Genomic DNA, 21,643 nt, shown 5'->3' with positions numbered 1-21,643 from the left:
ATATAAAATCTTTTTTGACTTTTAAAGCCCTTCACAGCCTGGCCCTTTCCTACCCTTACAGTCTTATTCACTTGGCTTTCCTCAACATACTACACACTGATCCTGCATGTGACAGTAATCCTTGACTCAGTGCCTTTTCCCTGGTTTTGATCCCTTACCTGGAATGTTCTCCCTCCTCACCTTTGCCCCCTGGCTTCCTTTAAGACTCAGCTCAAATCCAGGCCCCTTCCTCTGCCTGTTACACATTCACTGGTAATAGATTGCCTCCCATTTACATTGTTTAAGATCTCACCGAGTTGTTTGCATATTTTTTTCCATTAGAATGTGACCTCTCTAAGGGCAAAGGACCACATTTTTGTCTTGGATCATCAGTGTTTTGCACACCTGGCACATAGTAAGCACTTAATAAAAGCTTGCTAAAAGTGATAATGATGACTCTCAGGCAGTTATTTGTTGACCCAGTGAGAATAGAACCGCCTTTTCTTTCTTGGGCATATATCCAAGAAATAATAAAGAACTTCCCAGAACTTAAAGTGGATGGCAACTACCCACTTCTGATGATCTGAGGGGGCAGAAATGACATTGCCAGAAGGAATTTTGAAAGTATTGTGAAGACTTCAACAAAAAACCACAGACTCTAAAGACCCAAGTTGTTTTTTTCACTTTGTTCATTAAAGGTGGTAAATACGGAAAAGTTAATTTGAGAAGTGAACAGCTGGTTAAGAAGGTGGTGACTGAGAAGATTTGTATTTTTGGATCATGATTTATAATATAAAAAGGAGAGATTTCCAGCCAGAGATGAAACGCAAAACAAAGATTGATGTCTATATTTGTCAGGTGTCTTGTAATTGAATCCAAAAAAACTTTAAAGTAAAAAGAATGAAGAAGGGAGATGATTGTGTATTTTTCACAGTAAATACTATAGAGAATACCACAAAGAAGGAAGAATAGCAACTGGGTCACCCCTAAATTCACAAGAGACAAAATCCAAGAAAGAATCAGGTAGTTAAATCCGTTGACTCAAATATCTGAATGCTCAAAGTTTGGACAACAAGCAAGAGGAACTCCTAGATCCTAATAAACAAAGGCAAATTTGGCCTCACGGGGATCACTGAGACTTGATGAGATGAAACACATTATTAAACAATGACTTGGAATGGGTACATCTTACTGGAAAAAAAAACAGAATATATACAGGGAGAAATGGAAGCATGGTATATTAAGAAAGTATAATCCAGAGAAAGAACTGTGGGAATAGAAACACAGAAGAAAAACAGCTGCTGGATCACATGGTTCAATAGGGATATAGCTCACCCTAGTGCAAATATCCATAATATGGAAATAAGTCTTGATCAATGACACATGTAAAACCCACTGGAATTGTTCATTGTCTATGAGAGGGGGGTGGTGGGAAGAGGGGAGAGAAAGAACATGAATCATGTAACCATGGAAAAATATTCTTAATTAAATGTTTAAAAAAGAAGGTATAAAGTCTGGAAATGAAGGAACCAGAAGGAAGAAGCATAACAGAGAATACATGGGTAAAGGTCAAAGAAGGAAAAAACAGAGGTGATAATGTCACTGGAACATACTACAGGTCACCTGAATTGAAAAAGGAACTGGATAAGAAGTTTGGGGAAAAGTTCACAAGCCTGGCACAGAAGCATCATATGAAACTTCAGTTATCTAGCTATCTGCTAGAGTGTTCCCCCCCCACACATCCTCTCCCTCTCTTTTCTTTCTCCCTACCTCTTACCCTCTCTCTTTGTCTCTGTCTCTTTTCTTCTCTGTTTGTCTCTGCCTCTATGTGTCTTTTTACATCTACCTCTCCCTCTACTCCCAATCTTTTTTTTTTTTCTTATTAAAACCCTTACCCTCTGTCTTGGAGTCAATACTGTGTATTGGCTCCAAGGCAGAAGAATGGTAAGGGCTAGGCAATGGGGGTCAAGTGACTTGCCCAGGGTCACACAGCTGGGAAGTGGCTGAGGCCAGATTTGAACCTAGGACCTCCTATCTCTAGGGCTGGCTCTCAATCCACTGAGCTACCCAGCTGCCCTCTCTACTCCCAATCTTAATGATAATTTCATCCTCCAAAAGGTGGAGGAACCAGCAATGGGGAAACTTGGTATTAGGGGTAGAATTAATGGGAACTTTGTGGGGAAAGTGACCACTCCCTCTTAGAGTTTGTGACAAGGAAGAAGAGAAAATTAAGAAGAATCTGACCTGTACCCCAGGCTTTAAGGAAGCAAATTTCAAAAAGGTTCAATGTAAAGACAATATTCCAAAGATTAAAAGGTTTCAAGGGGAGTTAGATCTGGAGGTATGACAGCAACTCAGGAATGAAATTCTGAAGACAAAAGGGAAAACAATTCATTGAGAGGAAAAAATAAGATTTGTCTAAACAGATCAATATGGATACAGAGGCTACTCTTTAGATTTTTTTAAATGTCCAGAATATGGAAGCATAACCAGCAAATGAATATAGAACGTGCTACAGTCCTATAAAATCAGTAAAGCTCAGAATGAGTTGAGCCAAATAAAGAAAGAACAATAAAAAGGCATTTGTTTCTTCTTTTGAGAGAAAAAGGAGAATCAAAGAAAAGACAAGATATTTTTTTGAGGTGAATGAGTATGAAGATAACTATTTGAGAGAAGGTGAGTCTGTTCAATTCTGATTTTATTTCTGTTTTTCCTATAAAGGACAGGGACTTTTTCAACAGAAATAGCAAAACAAAAAGGACTTATAAGAAACATACCTAAAAATGAGTGAGGAGATGAAAAGAGAGTACTGAGTTACCTCTGATTAAGTCAGATCATCTGTCCCAGAAGAACTACATCCTTGGATCTTGAAAAAAACCCACAGATATGATTGTCAAGCCATCACATTTGACAATTGAGGTCATTGGTAACTTTAGAGAGAGTAGTTTCAATTGTGTGATGAAGTCAGAAGACATTTTTCAAGTAGTTGCACATGAGATCAAGATGAGGAAGCGAAGGCAACAAGCATGTCTACTTTTTCTTGGGGTTTGGTGTGAAAGGGAGGAAAGATAGAGGACTGAAAGGTTAAGTGGGTGTTTTTTTAGGGGTAAAAGAAACCATAATATGTTTGTAAGCAGCAGGGTATGAGCCAGTAGGTAGAGATTTAAATTTAAAGAAATAATTGTGGAGGTAATCAGATAGAGAAGATAGAAGGTATTAAGATCAAATGGAAGGATTAATTCTGGATTGCCATCACTCCGTCAGAGACATTCAAAGAAAAAGAGGTAAGAATGGGCATGATGTCATGAGAATTGGAGATACAGATTATATTCCAGCCAACATAAACCAACAGTAAACTATGTACCTATTTCATTGAAAAAGGCTGTATAAGCAACCACCTTAGCAATACTATTGCTTCTAGGTATTTAACAAAGCATCCTAATTAAAAGTGACAAATATGTTTTCAGGTGTTTGCAGACAATTATAAGTAATTATTTGTACTTTACAAAGAAGGTGTTACTATCCTTGCTATGTTTAGGTTACCTGTTACTGTCATCCTGTGTTTATTGATCCTAAAAACTAATTGCTAACAAAGAAATTCTAAGTATAACCTCTTAGCTGGTAAGTATATTGCTTCCTATATTGAGACAGAAGGGATTCTGGGTGGATTTTGTGAGATTGAACTGAACAGCAATAATACTTAGATATTTATGTCAAAATTACTGTGTTGTGAAGAAGAGACCTAGGTTCCAGTCTTGGTTTTTGCCAGTAACCAACCTTATGACATCGAAGTATTTAATCAAAGTATTTGAAGTAATGTTCTCTATAGTCCCTTCAAGGTATGGTTATTGATTCATTTGGTAAAGCAGGAAAAACTAGTGTTTGCATTACTTCCTATTGCTCTTGGAGAGCTTTTATTTTCTGACATGGCTCATTCCTCCAGTCTCTTCTACTGAATGTTTATATGGACAGGCTACCTTTTAGAGTTGCTATTAATTATTCCTTTTCTTCCTCTGCCTCTTTTTTCCATGGCCAACACCTATAGGAAGAAGAACAAAAGCAGGCAGTAAGTGGATGTCAATGCAAGCTACATGTGATGCTTGCTCTTTTTGCATGATCATCCATCTCCCTTCCAGTTGGCATACCCCATTCCTGCTCCTAATTCATAACTCAATTGGGTAAAATTGGATTTACATAAAGGACTTAGTTTCTCTCCAAAGTTCTTATGATGTGGCCTAAAAAATCTCCCGGAGCTTTTCACAGTTCTAAGTTAAAGCTTTCCAGCCCTCCCCCAGTAGAGCATGTTCTTATTAGAAACCTGAGCTTGTTCTGTTTATGTTCACAAATCCACATTTGTCTTGTATGTGTATGTGTGTTTAATTATGCATGATCATCTGGGTTTTAGATTGAGCTTATGGTCACCAAATAACTGTATGAGACATACTCAGGTCCTTTGCCTCTAGAGTGACTTTATATCTGCTTGAAAAAGTTTTTAAGGGTTTGATAGAGGGAGGGGGGTAATCTTAAATCTGAACACTTTTTCTAAGGACAAGTATGTATATATAAATGATTACTTTGCATAACCTTGGATTTGCCTGTGTCACTCCACAAAATTGATCAGATTTCTTTGACTGACCCAGTTTCACTAGTAGAATTTGCTGCCTAATGAAAGCTAATTTTTAATCTGCTGTTAAACCAGTTTCCTGTTAAGAATCCTCCAACTAGTGTTATACTTAAGATTCACTCCAGAGGGAGTTGTTTTGCTTTTTAGGGGTAAAGAAGGGACCTTTGATTCCTTGAGGGGCACTGACTCCACAGAAAAACAGTTGAAGCCATACACAAGTAAAAAGCAGCTTGATTTTCTGAGGGGAAAAAAGAAAATAAAATCACTCAGTTCCTTCACTTTTTAGATTTAGAATTGGGAACATAAAACTATTCAATAAAGATAAGTGGCTTTTAAAAAATAGGCTTCAGTTCTGTATTCTGGCCAGGTAAGGTTATAAGAAAGAAAGAGGGATTGAAAAAAAGACTTAGTCGAGGAGGAAAAAAGTGAAAGAAGCAAGTAAGGGTGAGAATTGGGAGAGGATAGAGAATAAAAGAATAAGAAGAGAGAAAATGTCAAAGAGAAAGGTTGCTAGAGAATTAAACTGAACAAGTGGACCAAAGGGAGAGATACCATCTGCAATCTTTATCTCCCAGCTGTTTTGCAAGTGTCAAATACTCAAGCTCTCCCTTCCTTTAATCCATTGCATGATGTGCTTTAAATCCCTTACATCTTACTTTGACCCCAAGAGCATTGGCTCAAAAGGTAAGACTTTCCCTGCCAATAGGACACTAAAACCTGTGTCTTAACATGGAAACTTTCTCAGAGCTGCATATATCATGTTTGTTGACTTTAACAGAACATTTATCTTAAGAAATTTTTCTGTAGAACAAATGGGAATGATACATATCCAAGAGATTGCCCTCCTCTACTACATCGTTTTCTCCACCAGCCTAGAGACAATCTATAATGGGCAAGAAACTAAATAATTTTATATTCCGTTCATTAGCTACTGACTTTGTGGTCCTAGAATTAGAAAACAACAAACACACTGTTATATCTTTTTATTTCAGGCCAAGTATAGCTATATCCAGACTGATAAAAACTACTCTAAGTGGAATAATTGAATTAATTAAAAGTCATCTATTAAATATTCACTATGTCCCAAGATCTGTGTTAAGTGCTAGAAATAAACATGCAAAAGCAAAAATAGTCTGTTCTCAGGGAGCTTATATTCTAAAAAAAAGGACAGTATGTATACCTGACAGAAGAGGGACATATTTTGATTTGGAAAGTTACATAAGTAAAGCCATAAGGGAGTCAATTGATACCCACTTTTCTAGGAGTAATGGGAGGATTGACTTGGTTATGGTTTCAGAACTGGAAATCAGGTGGTGGAGAGAAGAGACAGGTTATCTATGTGACAACAAAGTAGCTGGATGGTAAAGTGAAACCTGGCTGAAGAAGGCCAGGATATAGGTGGCTTTGTGGGGCACTCACCAATCAGGAGTCAGTTATTACCATTTCTAGAGAACTCTCCCTGTCCCAAAGAATTGAGCTTATTCATTATATCAAAGAATCAGAAAATTAGAGTTCTCTCCAATACATGCTTATATTTAGGTTTTTCTCTCAGCTGCTTCTTCTGTGGCATTAGGAAAATGATTGTTGTTCTACAGATATAAGTAGCACTTTGAAGAACAGAAGCTGAATTAAATGTAATTAAGGGAGCCTTCTGACCATTGTGTAGGGTATATGGTTCTGAGATGACATAAAGCAATCAGCAAGGCTCAAGTACGAGCCCCTAAGTTTCATCTATCTTTAAAATGCTGGGAAAGACCAACCTCAGGAAGTATGAAACAACACCAAGGACTTTTAAAAGTATATGGTTATCCAAAAATAAATCCCAGAATATGAGCTCTGGCTTCTATAGTAGACACTTTGGTAGTATTGCTATGATTAATAGTTCTTCTTCTTGGTCACTTCCTGCAATGGAAGCATGATCGTGACCCTTTTAATTGAATTGAAGAGAATAAGATAATAGCATTTATGCAATAGACCAATCAGAAATATTAGAGGATGCTGAATCATAACTACCACAGATTTCAAAGTATTATGGAAGAGGCTAGTAGGTACTTAGTTGATTGAGAACCAGACCTAGAGATGGGGCGTCCTAGGTTCAAATCTGGCCTCAGACAGTAATTGTGTGATCCTGAGCAAGCCACTTAACCCCCATTGCCTAGCCCTTACTGTTCTTCTGCCTTGGAACCAATGTACTGAAAATAAGAGTTTAAATATAAATAGATATAGATATAAAGTATTATGGAAGCCATATGTTTTCTGGTTTTTTCATCTGTCTTGTCAACTTGTTTCTAATGTTTTAGATGGTATGTCTGCTTCAATGAGTAATTCTTTAATTTTAATTTTCTCCTCTATATGGATTAAGGGTAAAACCAGTTCTTTGTCAGAGCTTTGATATATCATTGGACCTTGATGGGGGCACCACCCCCTTGGGACCTAATTTTCAGGTCCAGAAAATCCAGGAACTAAAGTTAATCAGTTCATATAGAAGCTTGGAATTAACTCATATTAACCAAAATCATAAGCAACAAAGAAGTCATAGTGGTATTTTATTATTTTGCAATGGAGGATATACCTAGCTAGAAAACTAGTTCCAAGTCATCTGTTCAGGTGCATACACTCACTTGGAAACTAAATTATGGAGGATAAAATTTGCTTCATGAAATGGGGTGTTGCCAAAAAGATATTTGTATATGGCTTACAATATTGCTGTATTAGGGATATTTTTAGCTGAAGAACTGGTATTCATCATTTCAAACCAGATTACCTTCTCTCCTGTCCATTGCTCAATGACATAGTCAGTAAATAAGCATTACTGTGCTAAGTGCTAGGGATCTGATGAAAGGCAAAAGACACAGTCTAATGGGAGGACAACATGCAAACAAATATGTACAAACAAGTTATATATAGGATAAATACAGAATAAGCAACAGATTAAAAAAACTAGAATTAAGAGGAATTAGGGAAAGCTTCCTGTAGAAAGTGAGATTTTAACTGAGACTTAAAATCTAGGGAAGCCCCAGAGGTTGAAATGAGGAGGAAGAGCATCCCAGGTTTAGAAGGCAAGAAATGGAATGGGAAATAATAAGGAAGGCAGTGTCACTCGATCAAAAAGAAATGGGTGAGGAATGCAAGGTGTAAGAAGACTATGAAGACAGGAGGGGAGGTTATGAAGGACTTTGCATGCCAAACAGTGGGTTTTATATTTGATTTTGGAGGTGATAAAGGAGCCACTAGAATTTGTTGAGTAGGAAGGTGACCTAGCCAGACTTGTACTTTATGAAAATTATTACAATGACTGAATAGAGCATGTTTTGGTATGGGGAGAGATGTGAGGGAGGCAGACCCCAGCCCCCAGCAGAATATTGCAATAGTCCATGCATGAGGAGATCAGGGCCTATACCAGAGTAGTGGCAGTATCAGAGGAGAAGAGGGAGCATATTGGAGAGATGTTACAAAGATGAAATTATCTTGTCTTGACAACAGATCAAATATGGGATATGAGAGTTAATGAGGAGATAGTGATATCCCCAAGGTTATGTGCTTAGTTGACTGGAAAGATGGTGTTGCCCTTGATAGGAAATTTTGGAAGGGGGAGCATGTGTGAGAAAAGTTAATGAGTTGTTTAGATATGTTGAATTTAAGGTATTTGCTGACCATCTAATCTGTGGTATATGAAAGGTATTTGGAGATGCAAGTTTGGAGGTTCCAAGAGAGGTTCCAGCTTTACTTTTTTAACATTCTTTACTAAACACCAGATGATTTTGCCATTAAAAATTCTCATAACAAAACTTATCTTTCATTACATTTTAGGGTGGTTGCTTCCTGGCAACATAATCTATCAGGAAGTTATCTCCAAATCAGTGTAAAATGAGTTATTTCTGGGAAGCCTCCTGTAAATGACTGACCTCCATTTTGTATTAGCTGGACTGGACAGGGGAAGAAGTCAGAACACGGAGTCTGGCAGATACCAGGAGTCAAACAAACTGAATCAGGTGCCAGAAGAGCAGACAGAGCTAGATGGATAAGGAGGCATTTCTGCATTTCAGGCAAAAGGTCAAGTCCAAGAAAGCTAAAGGAGGAAAGAGTTGGGCAAAGTCCATAGTTTAGGAAATGAGAGAGAATAAGCAAGTGGGCCACTAAAAGAATAGATGATACTTTAAGTAACCTCTGATCCTAGAGCTGTCATTATTAGCTTTGTGCCATTTTATTCTGCTTGCTAAGCACAGGAAGTTCAAGCTAACATGTGTGATTGTAGATAGATAAAAAACATGTTTGAAGACCTTATAGCTAGGTGGCTTAATAGATAGAGGGTCAGCCCTGGAGTCAGGAAGCCTCATCTTTCTGAGTCAAATCTGGTCTCAGACACTAATAGCTTTGTTACCCTGAGCAAATTTCTTAATTCTGTTTGCCTCAATTTCCTCACCTGTAAAGTAAGAAGGATAAAGAAATAACAAACCATTCCAAATGACCCCAAATTGGATCACAGAGCTTGACATGACTGAAAACAACTGAAGAACAACAAAAATGTATATCACTGCATAAGCACAGCATATGCAAAACCAAGCAAAACTTACATGCTAATAGGAGTGTAAAGGTTAAAATAGGGGTTTAACAAAAATAAAAGAGCAGCTTTTAATAACTTAAGTTTTAATGGGAATATAGTAAAGTTGTAAATTAATATTATCTCTTTAAGTCAGAGAAAAGAAAACTTCTAGCAGCTTTTAACAATTAACAATTTAGTTGAATTAAAATATAGGAAAAGAATATAGGAAAATGAATATAGTAAAGGAGAGAAATATAGGAAAGAGGTAGAGAAAGAAATTACCAAATATCTAACTAGCTACCCTATAACTGCCTATAATTACTATCTAAATTGCCTATAACTGCCTGTAACTACCCTTAATAACAATCACTCCACAAAGTTCCAACCCAATCCACCCAGTCAAAACCAACCCAATCAGTATTTAATCCAACCCCAATTAGGTCTATCAATGAAGACTAGCCACCTCCGAAAAAATTCAAGAAAGAAAAAATCTAACAGCCCAAACCAAAAGCCAAAACCCCAAAAGCCCTCTAAAGGCTAAAGCCAAAACTCCTTTTATATTCCAGCAACTAAACATCAACCACCAACCCAACACACTCCCAGCAGCCAACTTCCCCACAACTGCCAGCACCTAACTGTCAGCAACTGACCCCCTGACCAATTGACCCTGGCCTCCTTTATCCTTTTTCTACCTCATTTCCTATCTCTTTGGTTTCTACTTCCTTTCACTGTGGACTGGTTAATCCCTACACATCTCTATGGTAAGAGAACCTCCAGGCCCCCATTAAATTGGAGAAAAGGAATAAAGAATTCCTTTTTACAATAGAATACATTACATAAAGGGGTACTGGAAAAGGGTGAGGTAGAGGGAGAGGATACCAGGGATGTGTCAAGGAGACTGTAAGAAGAGTCATGGAAGCCTGATTCCTGGAGGTGGATGGGGGGGGTGGGATGACCTATTATATCTAGTCCAAGTTTCTAGTGGGTATGCAGATGGTCACACAGTAAGACCAGGGTGAAGAGACCCTATGAAATGACATGAAGTCCTGGTTCCCAACAAGATAAAGCAAAAGACTCACTTATGAGAGCCAAGGGGGGCCATCATTAGAAAAATGTTGGAGATTTTGCAAGGGAACCATGCCTCTGATTTTGCAAACAAAGAAATAATGGAATTTTATAAACATAGTTCCAGTAGCTCCTTAAGAACAGTTGTTCATTGTCTTTTATTGTCGTTTGTGGTTTTATTTCCCTAATTACAGTATTAAACTCCTAAAGAGAGGTTTAGGATCTGGGTCTGCTCTCGCTCTCTCTCCCTCTCTCTCTCCCCCTCCCTTCCTCCTTCCCTCTCCCTCTCCCTCTCTCCCTCCCTCCCCAACTCCCCACTCTTCTGCCTTGGAACCAATACTTAGTATTGATTCTAATATGGAAGATAAGGGTTTAAAAAAAAGTGGAGCACTCATGTAATATATAATTAAAAATAAGTTTCTGCACTTCCTCATGCCAGTGATTTTTTTTGAGGTGCCTATAAAGGGACCACTGACTTATAATCAAAATAATAAACATTATGCAATTTTTTTAAGTTTACAAAGCTCTGCAAGGTACAAGTAGTGCAGGTAATGCTATCTCCATTTTATAGATAAACCAAGGTTCAGAGAACATGTGACAACCTAGGCCAGATAGTAAATGTTGTTAAGTGGAGTTATACCAAGGGCTTCAAGAGCAAGGCTTTTCACACTAAATTATACTGAAACTGGATATATGAGGGCCCTGCATTCCAGTTGGAAGATGTAAAAGAGACAAGGAAAAAAACTATATTCTGGATTAGACATGGGCCTTTCTAATATGAAGTGATAGCTTTTAGGTTGTGCCATGTCTTGATTCCTTTTTTAAGACTCTGTCAATAATGTGTTTAGACATTCATTCAACAACTTCACGGTTGCCTAACCAGAAGATATTTCTGTATTTTTCTTCTTCCTGACTAGACCACACCCAACATGTTTAGGGGTAACAGACTCCTGAGACCTGAATATTTTACACCTTTCCTGGTCCCCACACACTCTCCTGGGTCCTCATATGGATAAATCATTCCTCAAGTGCTTGCCTGGGCTTAAATCCTGGTTCTAGTTCTTAATAGCTGTGACTCTCCTAGAATCCCTTCTTATATTTTTAAAAACTCCAAAACACTTTTAAAATGCAGTGAACAGTTTACACTAACAGTAAGGGGGAAATTCCCAAATTGTCATGTATAATGGGATTCTTGGAGAGAGTCACTGATTGGCTCTTTTAGGAGTTGGATTATCATCTCCCTTCATTTCATCTCTGAGCTGACTTCCTGACAGAGAGGACAGACCTATAGTCAAAAGCTTCTTTAGATGCTCTCCTAAAGTGTTTTCTAGAGAATTGACTCCCCTTCCTGAGCCCTTATATGCCTATAACAATTGTTTTCATGCTTTAGCCCCAGTAAAAGCCCTTCTACACCAAGTGTTCCATTATGCAAAACCCTTCACCAACCCCTACAATTCTTATTTGAAGCAGTGTAGGATCCAGGACAATCTGATCTAGTGGCTCAAAGAGGCTAGTCAAGCTTACAAAGACCAGACAGATCAATAATGGTGAGTGTGCCAAGCATGAGGACCTCCCTCATGTTCTCCATATAGTATACAAAGATCCAAGTATATCTCAACCAACACTGGAAAAATCACACTTTTGCAAAACTCAGTCACCAATGATACAGTCCCTTTTCCATTATATAGATTTCTTCCATTGTCTTCAAACTTGCGATCCTAAACTTCCTCAAGTTTGTATAAATGGTATAATGGAAGAAGCACTGGCCTCTTAGAGTCAGAGACCTAGGTTTGATTCCTTCCTCAGACACTTAATAGCTGTGTGACAATGGGGAAATCAAGTCTCAGTTTCCTCATTTGCAAAATTTGTATAATAGCACCAATCCCTCTGATTGGTTGTAAAGACTGAATGAGATAATGTGTATAAAGTACTTTGCAAGTCTAAAATGCTAATAATATAGTATTAATAATTATTCTAATACCATATCTTTCTCAAAAAGTTCCTTCTTTAGCTGAATTGTTCTTCCTCAGGAAGTGAGATGGTACATTGGATAGACCTCTGGTTCTGGAGACAGGAAGATCTGTATTCAAATCCAGCCTAAGACACTTACTAGCTGTGTGACCCTAGGCAAACCATTTAACCTCATCTGTCTCAGCTTTCTCAACTGTAAAATGAGGATAAGAAAAGCACTTGCCTTCTGGGATTGTTGTGAGTGTCATAGATAATTTGTACAATGCTTAGCACAGAACCTGGTACATAGTAGCTATCCCATCCCTCCTAAGTCTGTCTTTTTCTGTCTAGAAAAGAGTTTCTAAACTCTTCATTCTGGCTGCCCTTTTCTGGCTATGTTCCAGTTTGTTAAAGGTATATAGATAGAACTGAGGCTTTGATAAGGGGACAGAAGCTAGGATATGAATCTTATACTCTAGGATATAGGACATAGTTGAAGCTATGAGAATAGATGAGCTTTCCAAGTGTGCCTACTTCTTCTATATTGTTGAGAGGGTATGAAAAGACATCTGAGGTCTGAGAGCTAACCCTTAGGGAAAACTCAAAGTTAGAGAATTGGAGGATGAAACAGTCTCCCCTAAGGTAAAAAAAAACAGCCAATGTAATAACAAAGAAACCAGACAGGGTCAGTAGAGTCCAAAAAGAAAATTATAAGAGAAGATTGCATTTGATTTTTAAAACAAGAGAGAGATGTCAGAAGTGAATGAGAGAACAGTTTTAGTAGAGAAAGTGGGAGCATAAACCAATTATAGAAGATTCTAGAGAGAGTGGGTCATGAGGAAAGGAAGTAAGTAGGTACAGACCACTGAGTAGAACTACTTCTTCAGTGACATGATTTCCCCTTCACATCTTGGATACTGGTCCCATGACCCTGTCTCTTCAGAAAAACTTTTCAGGCAGTTTCTCTACAATTTACCAAGGCTGACCTTGACTTGGTATAGTTGGGCATACTGCAGTTGTTTTGCATTATATAGCTAAGGCCTCAAACTCTAGCTTTGGTCTCTAGGTTCAAGTATACTTTAATATGTAGGTCACTTTTGGATGTTCCAACATAAAAGAAAGTACAGAAAATCAAGAAATATGGAAACCCTTTCAAATTTCTTCTCATCAGTATACAATTCCTATAATATAAGAAACTTCATCAAGTAGAAATGAGAAATGAAAATCATTCCAGAACATAAAAAAAATAAACCAACAAATCAGAAACAAAGGAAGGCAGCTTTATCTTAGATCCTTTCCCAACAAGATCTGAATAAATAGGAGATTTACCCTTTGTCCAGCTCAAACCCCTTTTATTGTATCTCTTTTACTTTACCTACATCCATCAATGAATTGTCTTAACTAAGACAATCAGTTGTCTGAATGAATCACCTCTCATCATTGACCCACTGACTAAACCTTATTTTTACTTCAGTACTTTGATCTAGGCAATTTATTTACCTTTCTTGGGCTTCAATATCCATATCTATAAAGGAGGGAGGAGAGATTTGAACTACATAATTTCTAAGATCTCTTTTAATTCCAAAATTCTATAATTGTATGATGCTAGGCTCTGCCCTTCAGTTTTTTTACAGGAAGCTCATTTTTCAGTTATAAAGTTTCCCCAAGATCTAGTTTACTGGCTTCTTCCTTTGTTCCTTTGAAATTCTCTGCCTTAACTTCCTTGCCAATAAATTTAATAAAGATTGGGCTCCTTTTCAGGCAGCCCTCTTCAGGCAACACTCATGCCAGCCTCCTGTCTCTCACTTTTCTTCCCTATACTGATATAAGTATTCTAAGAAACATCATCAGCTGTTTCCACCATGCCTTTCTCCAGCTTATCTCTGTGATCCTAAGCCAAAGACCATTCTGGCAAGAGGGAAAGATTCCTTGGCACACTCTGCTTGGCATTACTTCCCCAGTCAGCCCCTTTTCTCAGCTCTGCCTTGGCTTAGAATTAAATATGTGACCCTCTTTCTCCTGGGAGCTTCCATAGTTCCCTCAATTCATGACATTGATTCCAACTCTTGAGTTAGATCTGTGGTTCTAATGGCTTACGTTTATATTGCTCTTTAAGGTTTGCAAAGTGCCCTGAATACATTAAATCATAATGATCATCATAACAGCCCTCTATGAGAGAGATGCAATTATTAATCCCAGGTTACAAAGGAGGAAACTGAGGCTCAGATAAGTGGCTTGGATAGGTGAAATGGTTCCAGTACCCCACCCCCATCCTACTAAATAAAGAATACTTCAGGGAAACTCAAAATCCCAGAGGTGCCCTGTCCAAATGAGACAAACAGTAATGACCCAAAGCCTTATTCCTTCAGGGGAGTTTGAGTATTAACTAGATACTAAATACCCTAGAATTTTCCCTTCCCCCTTCCCACCAGTGCTAGCACACATGAGTCAGCACCAGTCCACAGGTCAGGACTCCTTCTTTCCTTCCCCATTGCCTGGTCTTGCTTGACCCAGAAAAGAAATGTATAAAAACTCACTAGACTTCACAGGTTTGGGATTCTCCATTCCATCCAGGGCCCCAGCCAGTTGCTCAACTCCATCTTGCAGACCTGTTTCTACCATCCTTCCTCACTGCCCTTCATATTATAAGTGTCTCCTCCTCAGGAAAGCTAGCTTCCTCCACTGTCTTGTGTACTCCAGGTTTCCTTCTACTAAACTATTGGGTTTATAAGAATTCCCAAGCTGCAACAAGATACCGGAGGCACACAGCGAGTAGAGATCTGAGACAGGATTTAAACCTAGAACTTTGTGGCTCCTCTTCCATTAATATATAGATTCTTTTCAAGATGAGTTCTAGGATTGTGATACTATTCAAGACCAGAAATTCATTGTAAGGCAGAGAGTTGCCCAGCCTAGGGCTTAACCAAGAAACTTCCTTATCTAAATAGGTTAAAACTGGTCATAGGCATCTGCTAGGTGCAGGTTAGAAAAGATAGGGAATGATGATATTTTAGTTGTGTTTTTAAGTCTCTTAAATTCACTGCAATTCACTGCTAATGAAAGCCAGGCCAGAAGTTGTCATCAGCTGGTAAGTCTATTCCCATTAGGGCTGTTGTGTTAGATACCCCAGTGTTAAAAGGTGCAGAAGGGTGACTTAAAGATTAGAGGCAGTCCAGGGAGAGAATGACCTTAGCTGCTTCTCCAGTGCTGCCTTTACCATGGTTTCATGCCAACTCATAACTGCTGTATACAAATCCAACTCCAACTATAAGTCATTTGTTGCCTGGCAACTGCTTTTTGGCCCCTTTGTGGAACCACTCCAAGCCTAAGGTAGAGAGGAAAGGGAGTGGTTCTGGGTATGAATCTAGGCCACACACTTGGGCCTAAAACTACCCTGAGACAGATATAAAGGCTCTTAAAGTTTGGAGGAAGAGGGAAATTTCAATTCCAGATCCCCCTTAAAGGTTCTTAGTTGCTCTGGAAGTGATGTAGGTGATTAAAAACATTTTTTAAGTAGTGTAATTTGTCTCCTATTCCTCTCTTAGTGACCAATATCTCTAAAGTATATCAGAACTTGTAACGTCTTTGACCATTACCTCTCTTCCATACAACAAAGTTTGTACAAATTAGCATAAAGTAATTTCAAGAGGGAAAGAGAACAAACAATTTGTGAGATCACTTTGTCAGCGTGGTGATATCTGACCTGTTTTGAAGAAAACTAGAGATGCTAGTAGGCAGAGGTGAGGAGGGAGAACAAACCTGAGAGAAGTATGTTTTCAAAAGTTCCAAAAAAGAGATAGAATGTTCTATATGCAAGACAAGCAAGTAGGCTAGTTCACCTGAGGGAGAAATGTGGATAAGTCTGAAGAAGTAGACAAGAACCATTTTAAATTTAAAAGTATTAAGTACTTGGAATATGCCAGGTACTGTGCCAGCTACTATGGATACAAATACAAAAAGCAATGAAATCCCTATCCTTAAGGAATTTACATCCTAATAAGGAAAGATAGTAAGCTCAAAGGACATGGCACCAATGGAGGAAGATTGTTTTGGACCAGAAATCACTGGGCTAGTGAATGGAGTTATTGGGCATTTGGTTGATTCTTCCTTTCTAAGAATTGTCAAATTGATTTGATTACCATTTCTAGAAGAAAAAGTGGAAAGTAGGTAAGGGAATTTGACTGTATGTGTGCCAAAGTCCATCCTGGAAGGGTCTGAAGGTATCTAGATATGATCAAGTTTTATATCTGAAGCTCAGGCCCAGGTCATAGCTTCCCTGTCAGGTCAGAGATTGAAGACTCATGATCTGGATTTCAGCCCTGTGGATTTCTTGGATTACAAAAATCCCAAAAGTGCCTAGAAACTCAGTTTTACCATGATAGTGGATTGCCTAGATTATAGGAATTAGGACTCATAGAAATTCCAGGTGTTAGAGAAAAGTGAAAGAAATGCAGTATTCTTCCCTTCTCCACAATGAATCTTGTAAGATTCCTTTTTCCTGAACCAAGAGATAGGTTTGTGGCAGAAAACGTCTTGCTTTACATTCAAATCCTGGTTACCCATTTATCACTTCTGTAGCCTTTTACAATTCTCTTCTTTCTGGGTCTGTTTCCCCTTCTACAAAATTTTGGAGATAGAACTAGATGATCCCCAGGATCTCTGCTACCTTTTCATGAAAACCCTGATTTTGGGAGCAGGTAAGTGGCTCATGGATTGAGAGCTAGGCCCAGAGATGGGGGGTACTGGGTTCAAATCTGGTCTCAGACACTACCTGTGTGACCCTGGGCAAGTCACTTAACTTCCATTGACTAGTCCTTTCTGATCATCTGCCTTGGAACCAGTACAAAATATTAATTCTAAGATGGAAGGAAAAAAGGGTTTTGTTTTTGTTTGTTTTTTTAAGTCTAGTTTTGTCTGAGGTCAGAATATCTCAGTTGTCAGTCTTGGCTCATGATGATCATGGACATGCTATAATTGAAAAGACTAAAAATTCAAGAATAATGGGTTCTATTCCCAAAAGGACCTAGGGGGCTAATAAGTTGCCTCTCTGTGATGCAGTAGCTCAGGCATTAGGGTAAGAGCTAGAGGAGAAGCATATCCCTTTGATAACTATGCAGAAAATGGATTAGGAAAGTGATAAACTTGAAGCAGGGAGACAAATTAGGAAGTTATCTTAATTAGTTGGGCAAATAAAATAGACAAAATGTAGAGAGTACAAGAAAAAGATAGAAACTGTGAGTAGAAAGAAAGGCAAGATATGTTGTAAAAGAAGAAGAGATAAGTTTTAGCACCTGACTGAATAAGAATATGATGGGAGGAGAGCAAAGAAGACATCAAAGATTGCAAAACTACATGATTGAAATAGGAGAAAGTAGAGACAGTTATGCAAGGTGGAAAATTTGACCTTGTAATTTATCACTGTCATTTGCTGGGATGAAATGTATGTCTAGACCATGACTCTAAATTGGTATACCTTATTCAAAAGAAATAAGTTAGATAATGAGGGTGGGGAGAGTTTTATACTAAGAAGGTATAAGTAATTAAGTGAGAGTATCTAGGAACCAAAGAGAAAGGAAACATGGTAGCAGGTATGGATAGGAACAAGACAATGGAAGCTTGCCATATCCTTTAGTGAGGCCAAAGCTTCAAGGACATAACTCAGTATAATAGGAGTAATTTGGTAAAAGTAAAAAAAGGTAAAAGTAAATTGTAAAAAGAATGGTGGTAGAAATAGAAGTGATTTTATCATTATAATACAATATAAACCATGTGGACAGAGAGAAAATAGATGAGGATTAGGAAACAAATCACAGGCCTGGCACTGAGGCATGATTTATTAATGATGGAGAATTTAAATTATCTAAATATCTATCTTCTGGAGCTCTGTCTCTCACCAAAAGCAGAGCAGCTAATAACTTCTTGATTCACCCTAATGATAAGGATAAATTCCATTCTGGATCTGATTCTTACCAAAAGAGAGGAACTATTTGCTGGATTGAAATTATGGGAACTCCAAGAAACAGAGATCATTCTTTCATATAATTTCTGTTGAAGAGAAAGATAAAATAAGGGCCTAATCAATCTTTCACATACCCTAAATTTGGGGGAAAGCAGATTTCCAAGCTTTCAGAGAAAATTTAGGTAAAATCTAATAGACGGGGAGGTCAGCTCAGGAGAGTCAAGAGAAGCTCAAGAATGAAATTCAAAAGACAAAGGGAAATAATTCCATTGTGGAAGAAAAAGAGGACTTGTCTGAAGAGGTAAATGTAGATCCACAAAGAAGTAACCAACCAATTTATGTTTTAAGAAGTGTATAGAAGATGGAAGCCAGATCAAAAAACAGAGAATGAATGTAAGAGCATGGTCAAATTCTATAAAATTATCAGGAGTGCTAAAGATCAGAATGAACCAGGGCTAGGAAGAGAAGATAAAATCATAAGAAAGGTTTAGGGTTTTCTTTTTTTTTTTTCATTTGTTTGTTTTCCTATCACTGAGTGAGAAGCACCAAAGAAAGGGCAAGACCTTTGGGATTGATGGGACAATGATAATTGACAACAGAAAGAAAGCAAAGCTGCCTAATTCTTGTTTTACTTCTGTTTTCTCTGCCAAAGAGAGTGATCTTTGCACTAGAAATAACAGTACAAAAAATAACTAACAAGGAGTCAATACCCAAGATAAATAATGAGTTAATAAAGAGAACATCTTGTACTTGACAGATTCAAGTAACTTGGCCTAGATGAATTATATCCTCGCATACAGAAAGAACTGGCTGATGTGATTGCTTAGCCCCTATGAGTGAGATTTGACGACATGGAAGACAGGAGAGATGCTACAAATTCAAAGAAGGACAAATGTACTGATTTTCAAAAAAGGTGGGGAAAGAACAGAATCTTCAAACCATAGTTGCAATTGCAAGGAGGCATCATGGTGTCTTTATCGAAAGTAAGTCATCATGCCAGATTAATTTCATTTCTTTGTTCTATCAGTCAACTAGTATTTTTTAAGTTCCTTAAATGTGCCAATGATGGAGTTGTGCAGTGGTGGAGTGTTCTGGGCCTTTCAACCTCTTATCAGCTGGAAGGAAATCCTAACATCATCTGTCCACCTTCACAATAGCTGGAATGCCCTGCCCACTCCCCCTTTCAGGCTTAGAATGTCAGGCAACCCCTTCCTTATCAGCTGGAAGGAAAGCACAAGGCTGAAATCTAAGCTTCCAATTGGCAATATCTGAAAACTAGTAAAAAGCTAGGATCTCAAAGCACCATTTAACTCAGACTCCAACACTGCCCAGCCCCATCACCAGGAACTGTGCCAAGGACTGATAGGCAACAACAACATTATACTAAGGAAAAGAGATAAATGAAAGGCAAAAACCCAGTCTTCTGCCCTCAAGAAGCTGACATTCTAAGGAAGGAAACAAAATGTAAGCAACTTTAGTGATAAAAGATTTGTAAAGTGCAAATCTCAGAGGGAAAGTAATGTAGAGGTAATCTCAGAGTGGAAGTACCAGGAAAGGCCTCTTGCAGAAGGTGGGATTTCTGCTGAGTTTTGAAGGAATCCTGGAGACAGAGATGAGAAGGAAGAGCATGGAGGACAGCCAGCACAAACACAGTCTTAAACAATGTATTAACAGATAAGCAGGCATTGAAGATTAGTGAGAGAGTGGAGCAATCTACCTGAGAAAACAGAAGGGGATCCAATCAAGGATACACAGAAGGGTTTGCTTTGGCAAAGAGAAAGGCCACCTATTCGTGTGAAACAGAGATGAAGGAGAAGATAATGGGTGAAGACATCTGAGTAATATGAAATGAGAATGAGAGAAGACAGGACTTTTTGCAGATAACCTTAATTTTGTTCCTGAAATAGGAGGCAAGATCCTGCACTGAGACAGCAGGACAAAGGGATGTTTGGGATACTTGAGGGGGGAAAGTTCAGAATAGCTGCAATGATGAGTGGGATAATGAATCACTTATAAAGTAATTGCCTTGCTGCTGCGAAGGCCCAGTTGAAATTTTGTAACCCAGTTATGTATTGGAAGTCTAATAATAGTTCCAGAGTCAACTGGTGTTTGAAGCCCTTGGCAAAGAAACTGGAAACCAGGCAAGTTCTTCATTAGTAAAAGATTAGAGAGATGATGGAGAGGGAGAAGAGGGGGTGAGTAATTAGATAACAGTTCTGAAAACATAAGTGTTCTAATTATCTGAAAGCTCAGTTTTAGTCAACAGTGTCATGTGGCACCTAAAAAATGTAATGTACTTTTGGGCTGTGTTAAGAGAGCCATGGCTTCTAGGAATAGGGGAGTGATAATCCTTCACTACCTACCCTCATCAGATCTCATCTTGAATATATTGTTCATTTATAGGCACATAATTTAAAAATATATATTGAAGAGGTAAAGAGGTAGGGGGCAGCTAGATGGTTCAGTGGATTGAGATCCAGGCCTAGAGGTCCTGGGAGGTCCTGGGTTCAAATCTGGCCTTGAAGACTTCCTAGCTGTGTGACCCTGGGCAAGTCACTTAAACCCCATTGCCTAGCCTTAATCACTCATCTGCATTGGAACCAAAACATAGTATTGATTCTAAGACAGAAGGTAATGGTTTTTAAAAAGAAAAGGTAAGGAATGTTCAGAGGCTGGGATGATGAAAGTCCTAGAATAGAATCCATGTCAGTTGAAGGAACCTGGCATGTTTGTCTTGGAGAAGAGAAGATTCATGGGTTATATGATAAAATCGATATTTTGTGTTGAAGAAGAATCTGAGGCTAGATCTGAACCTAGACCTCCCATCTCTGGTCCTACCTCTCAATCCACTGAGCCACTTAGCTGCTCCCTATGCTAGTGTTTTTCAAGAATATAAAGAGCCATCATATACAGAAAGGATTAGATTTATTCTCATTTTTGCTCCAGAGGATAGATCCAAGAGTAACATAAGATAGAAGTTGCACAGGCAAATTTAAGCCTGATAGGAAAATTTTTCTAACAAAATTTTCTAACAATTGGAGTATGCTACGTTGGGAATTCCTTTTGTGTACGGGTTGAACTAAATGAACTAAATGGATTCAACTAGGCTACTGAGGACCATTCCAACCCTCAAAATCTGTAATTCTGTGCTTTTATGATTCTATTACTGCCAAGATGGTGGTGTCATCAAGAGATAGGAAAGTTTGGAGAAGGCATAGTTTTGGGGTAAAATATTGCAAGTAACTCTGTATTGGATATGTTGTATTTGAAATGCCTAAAGACATCCATGTGGAGACATCTAGCCTCTCAGGGTTGGCAGCAGCATATAGTTCTCATGGGTTGCAAGGCATAAAGGGGCCATGTCTTACCACATCAAGTTGGAAACAGCACCCTAAGGCAATAATTTCCACATTTCTTTGTTTGCATTGCCTCTAATAAGAAAAACCTTGAGTAGGCACTCCTACAATCTGTATATTTATTCATTTTATACATATATAAGTGTACTGATAAATATTGTATGCCT

General features: G+C 38.3%; 1 protein-coding gene across 12 annotated transcripts in view; it reads left to right on the top strand.

Annotated features, from left to right (window-relative positions):
* Positions 1 to 21,643, top strand: part of DTNB (dystrobrevin beta) — a 398,765-nt gene that overhangs the window by 335,062 nt on the left and 42,060 nt on the right. For 7 of the 12 annotated variants that reach the window (XM_056813141.1, XM_056813139.1, XM_016424700.2 and 4 more), the window contains one exon: positions 4,025 to 4,045. The exons of the other annotated variants lie outside the window; for them this stretch is intronic. In XM_056813141.1, the coding sequence (XP_056669119.1) occupies positions 4,025 to 4,045 (21 nt within the window). The remainder of the gene's footprint in view (positions 1 to 4,024; positions 4,046 to 21,643) is intronic. 12 annotated transcript variants of the gene reach the window in all.

Source organism: Monodelphis domestica, chromosome 1 (genome assembly GCF_027887165.1).
Source record: "Monodelphis domestica isolate mMonDom1 chromosome 1, mMonDom1.pri, whole genome shotgun sequence".
Lineage (NCBI taxonomy): Eukaryota > Metazoa > Chordata > Mammalia > Didelphimorphia > Didelphidae > Monodelphis > Monodelphis domestica.
This window is presented reverse-complemented; position numbering and strand designations above follow the sequence as displayed.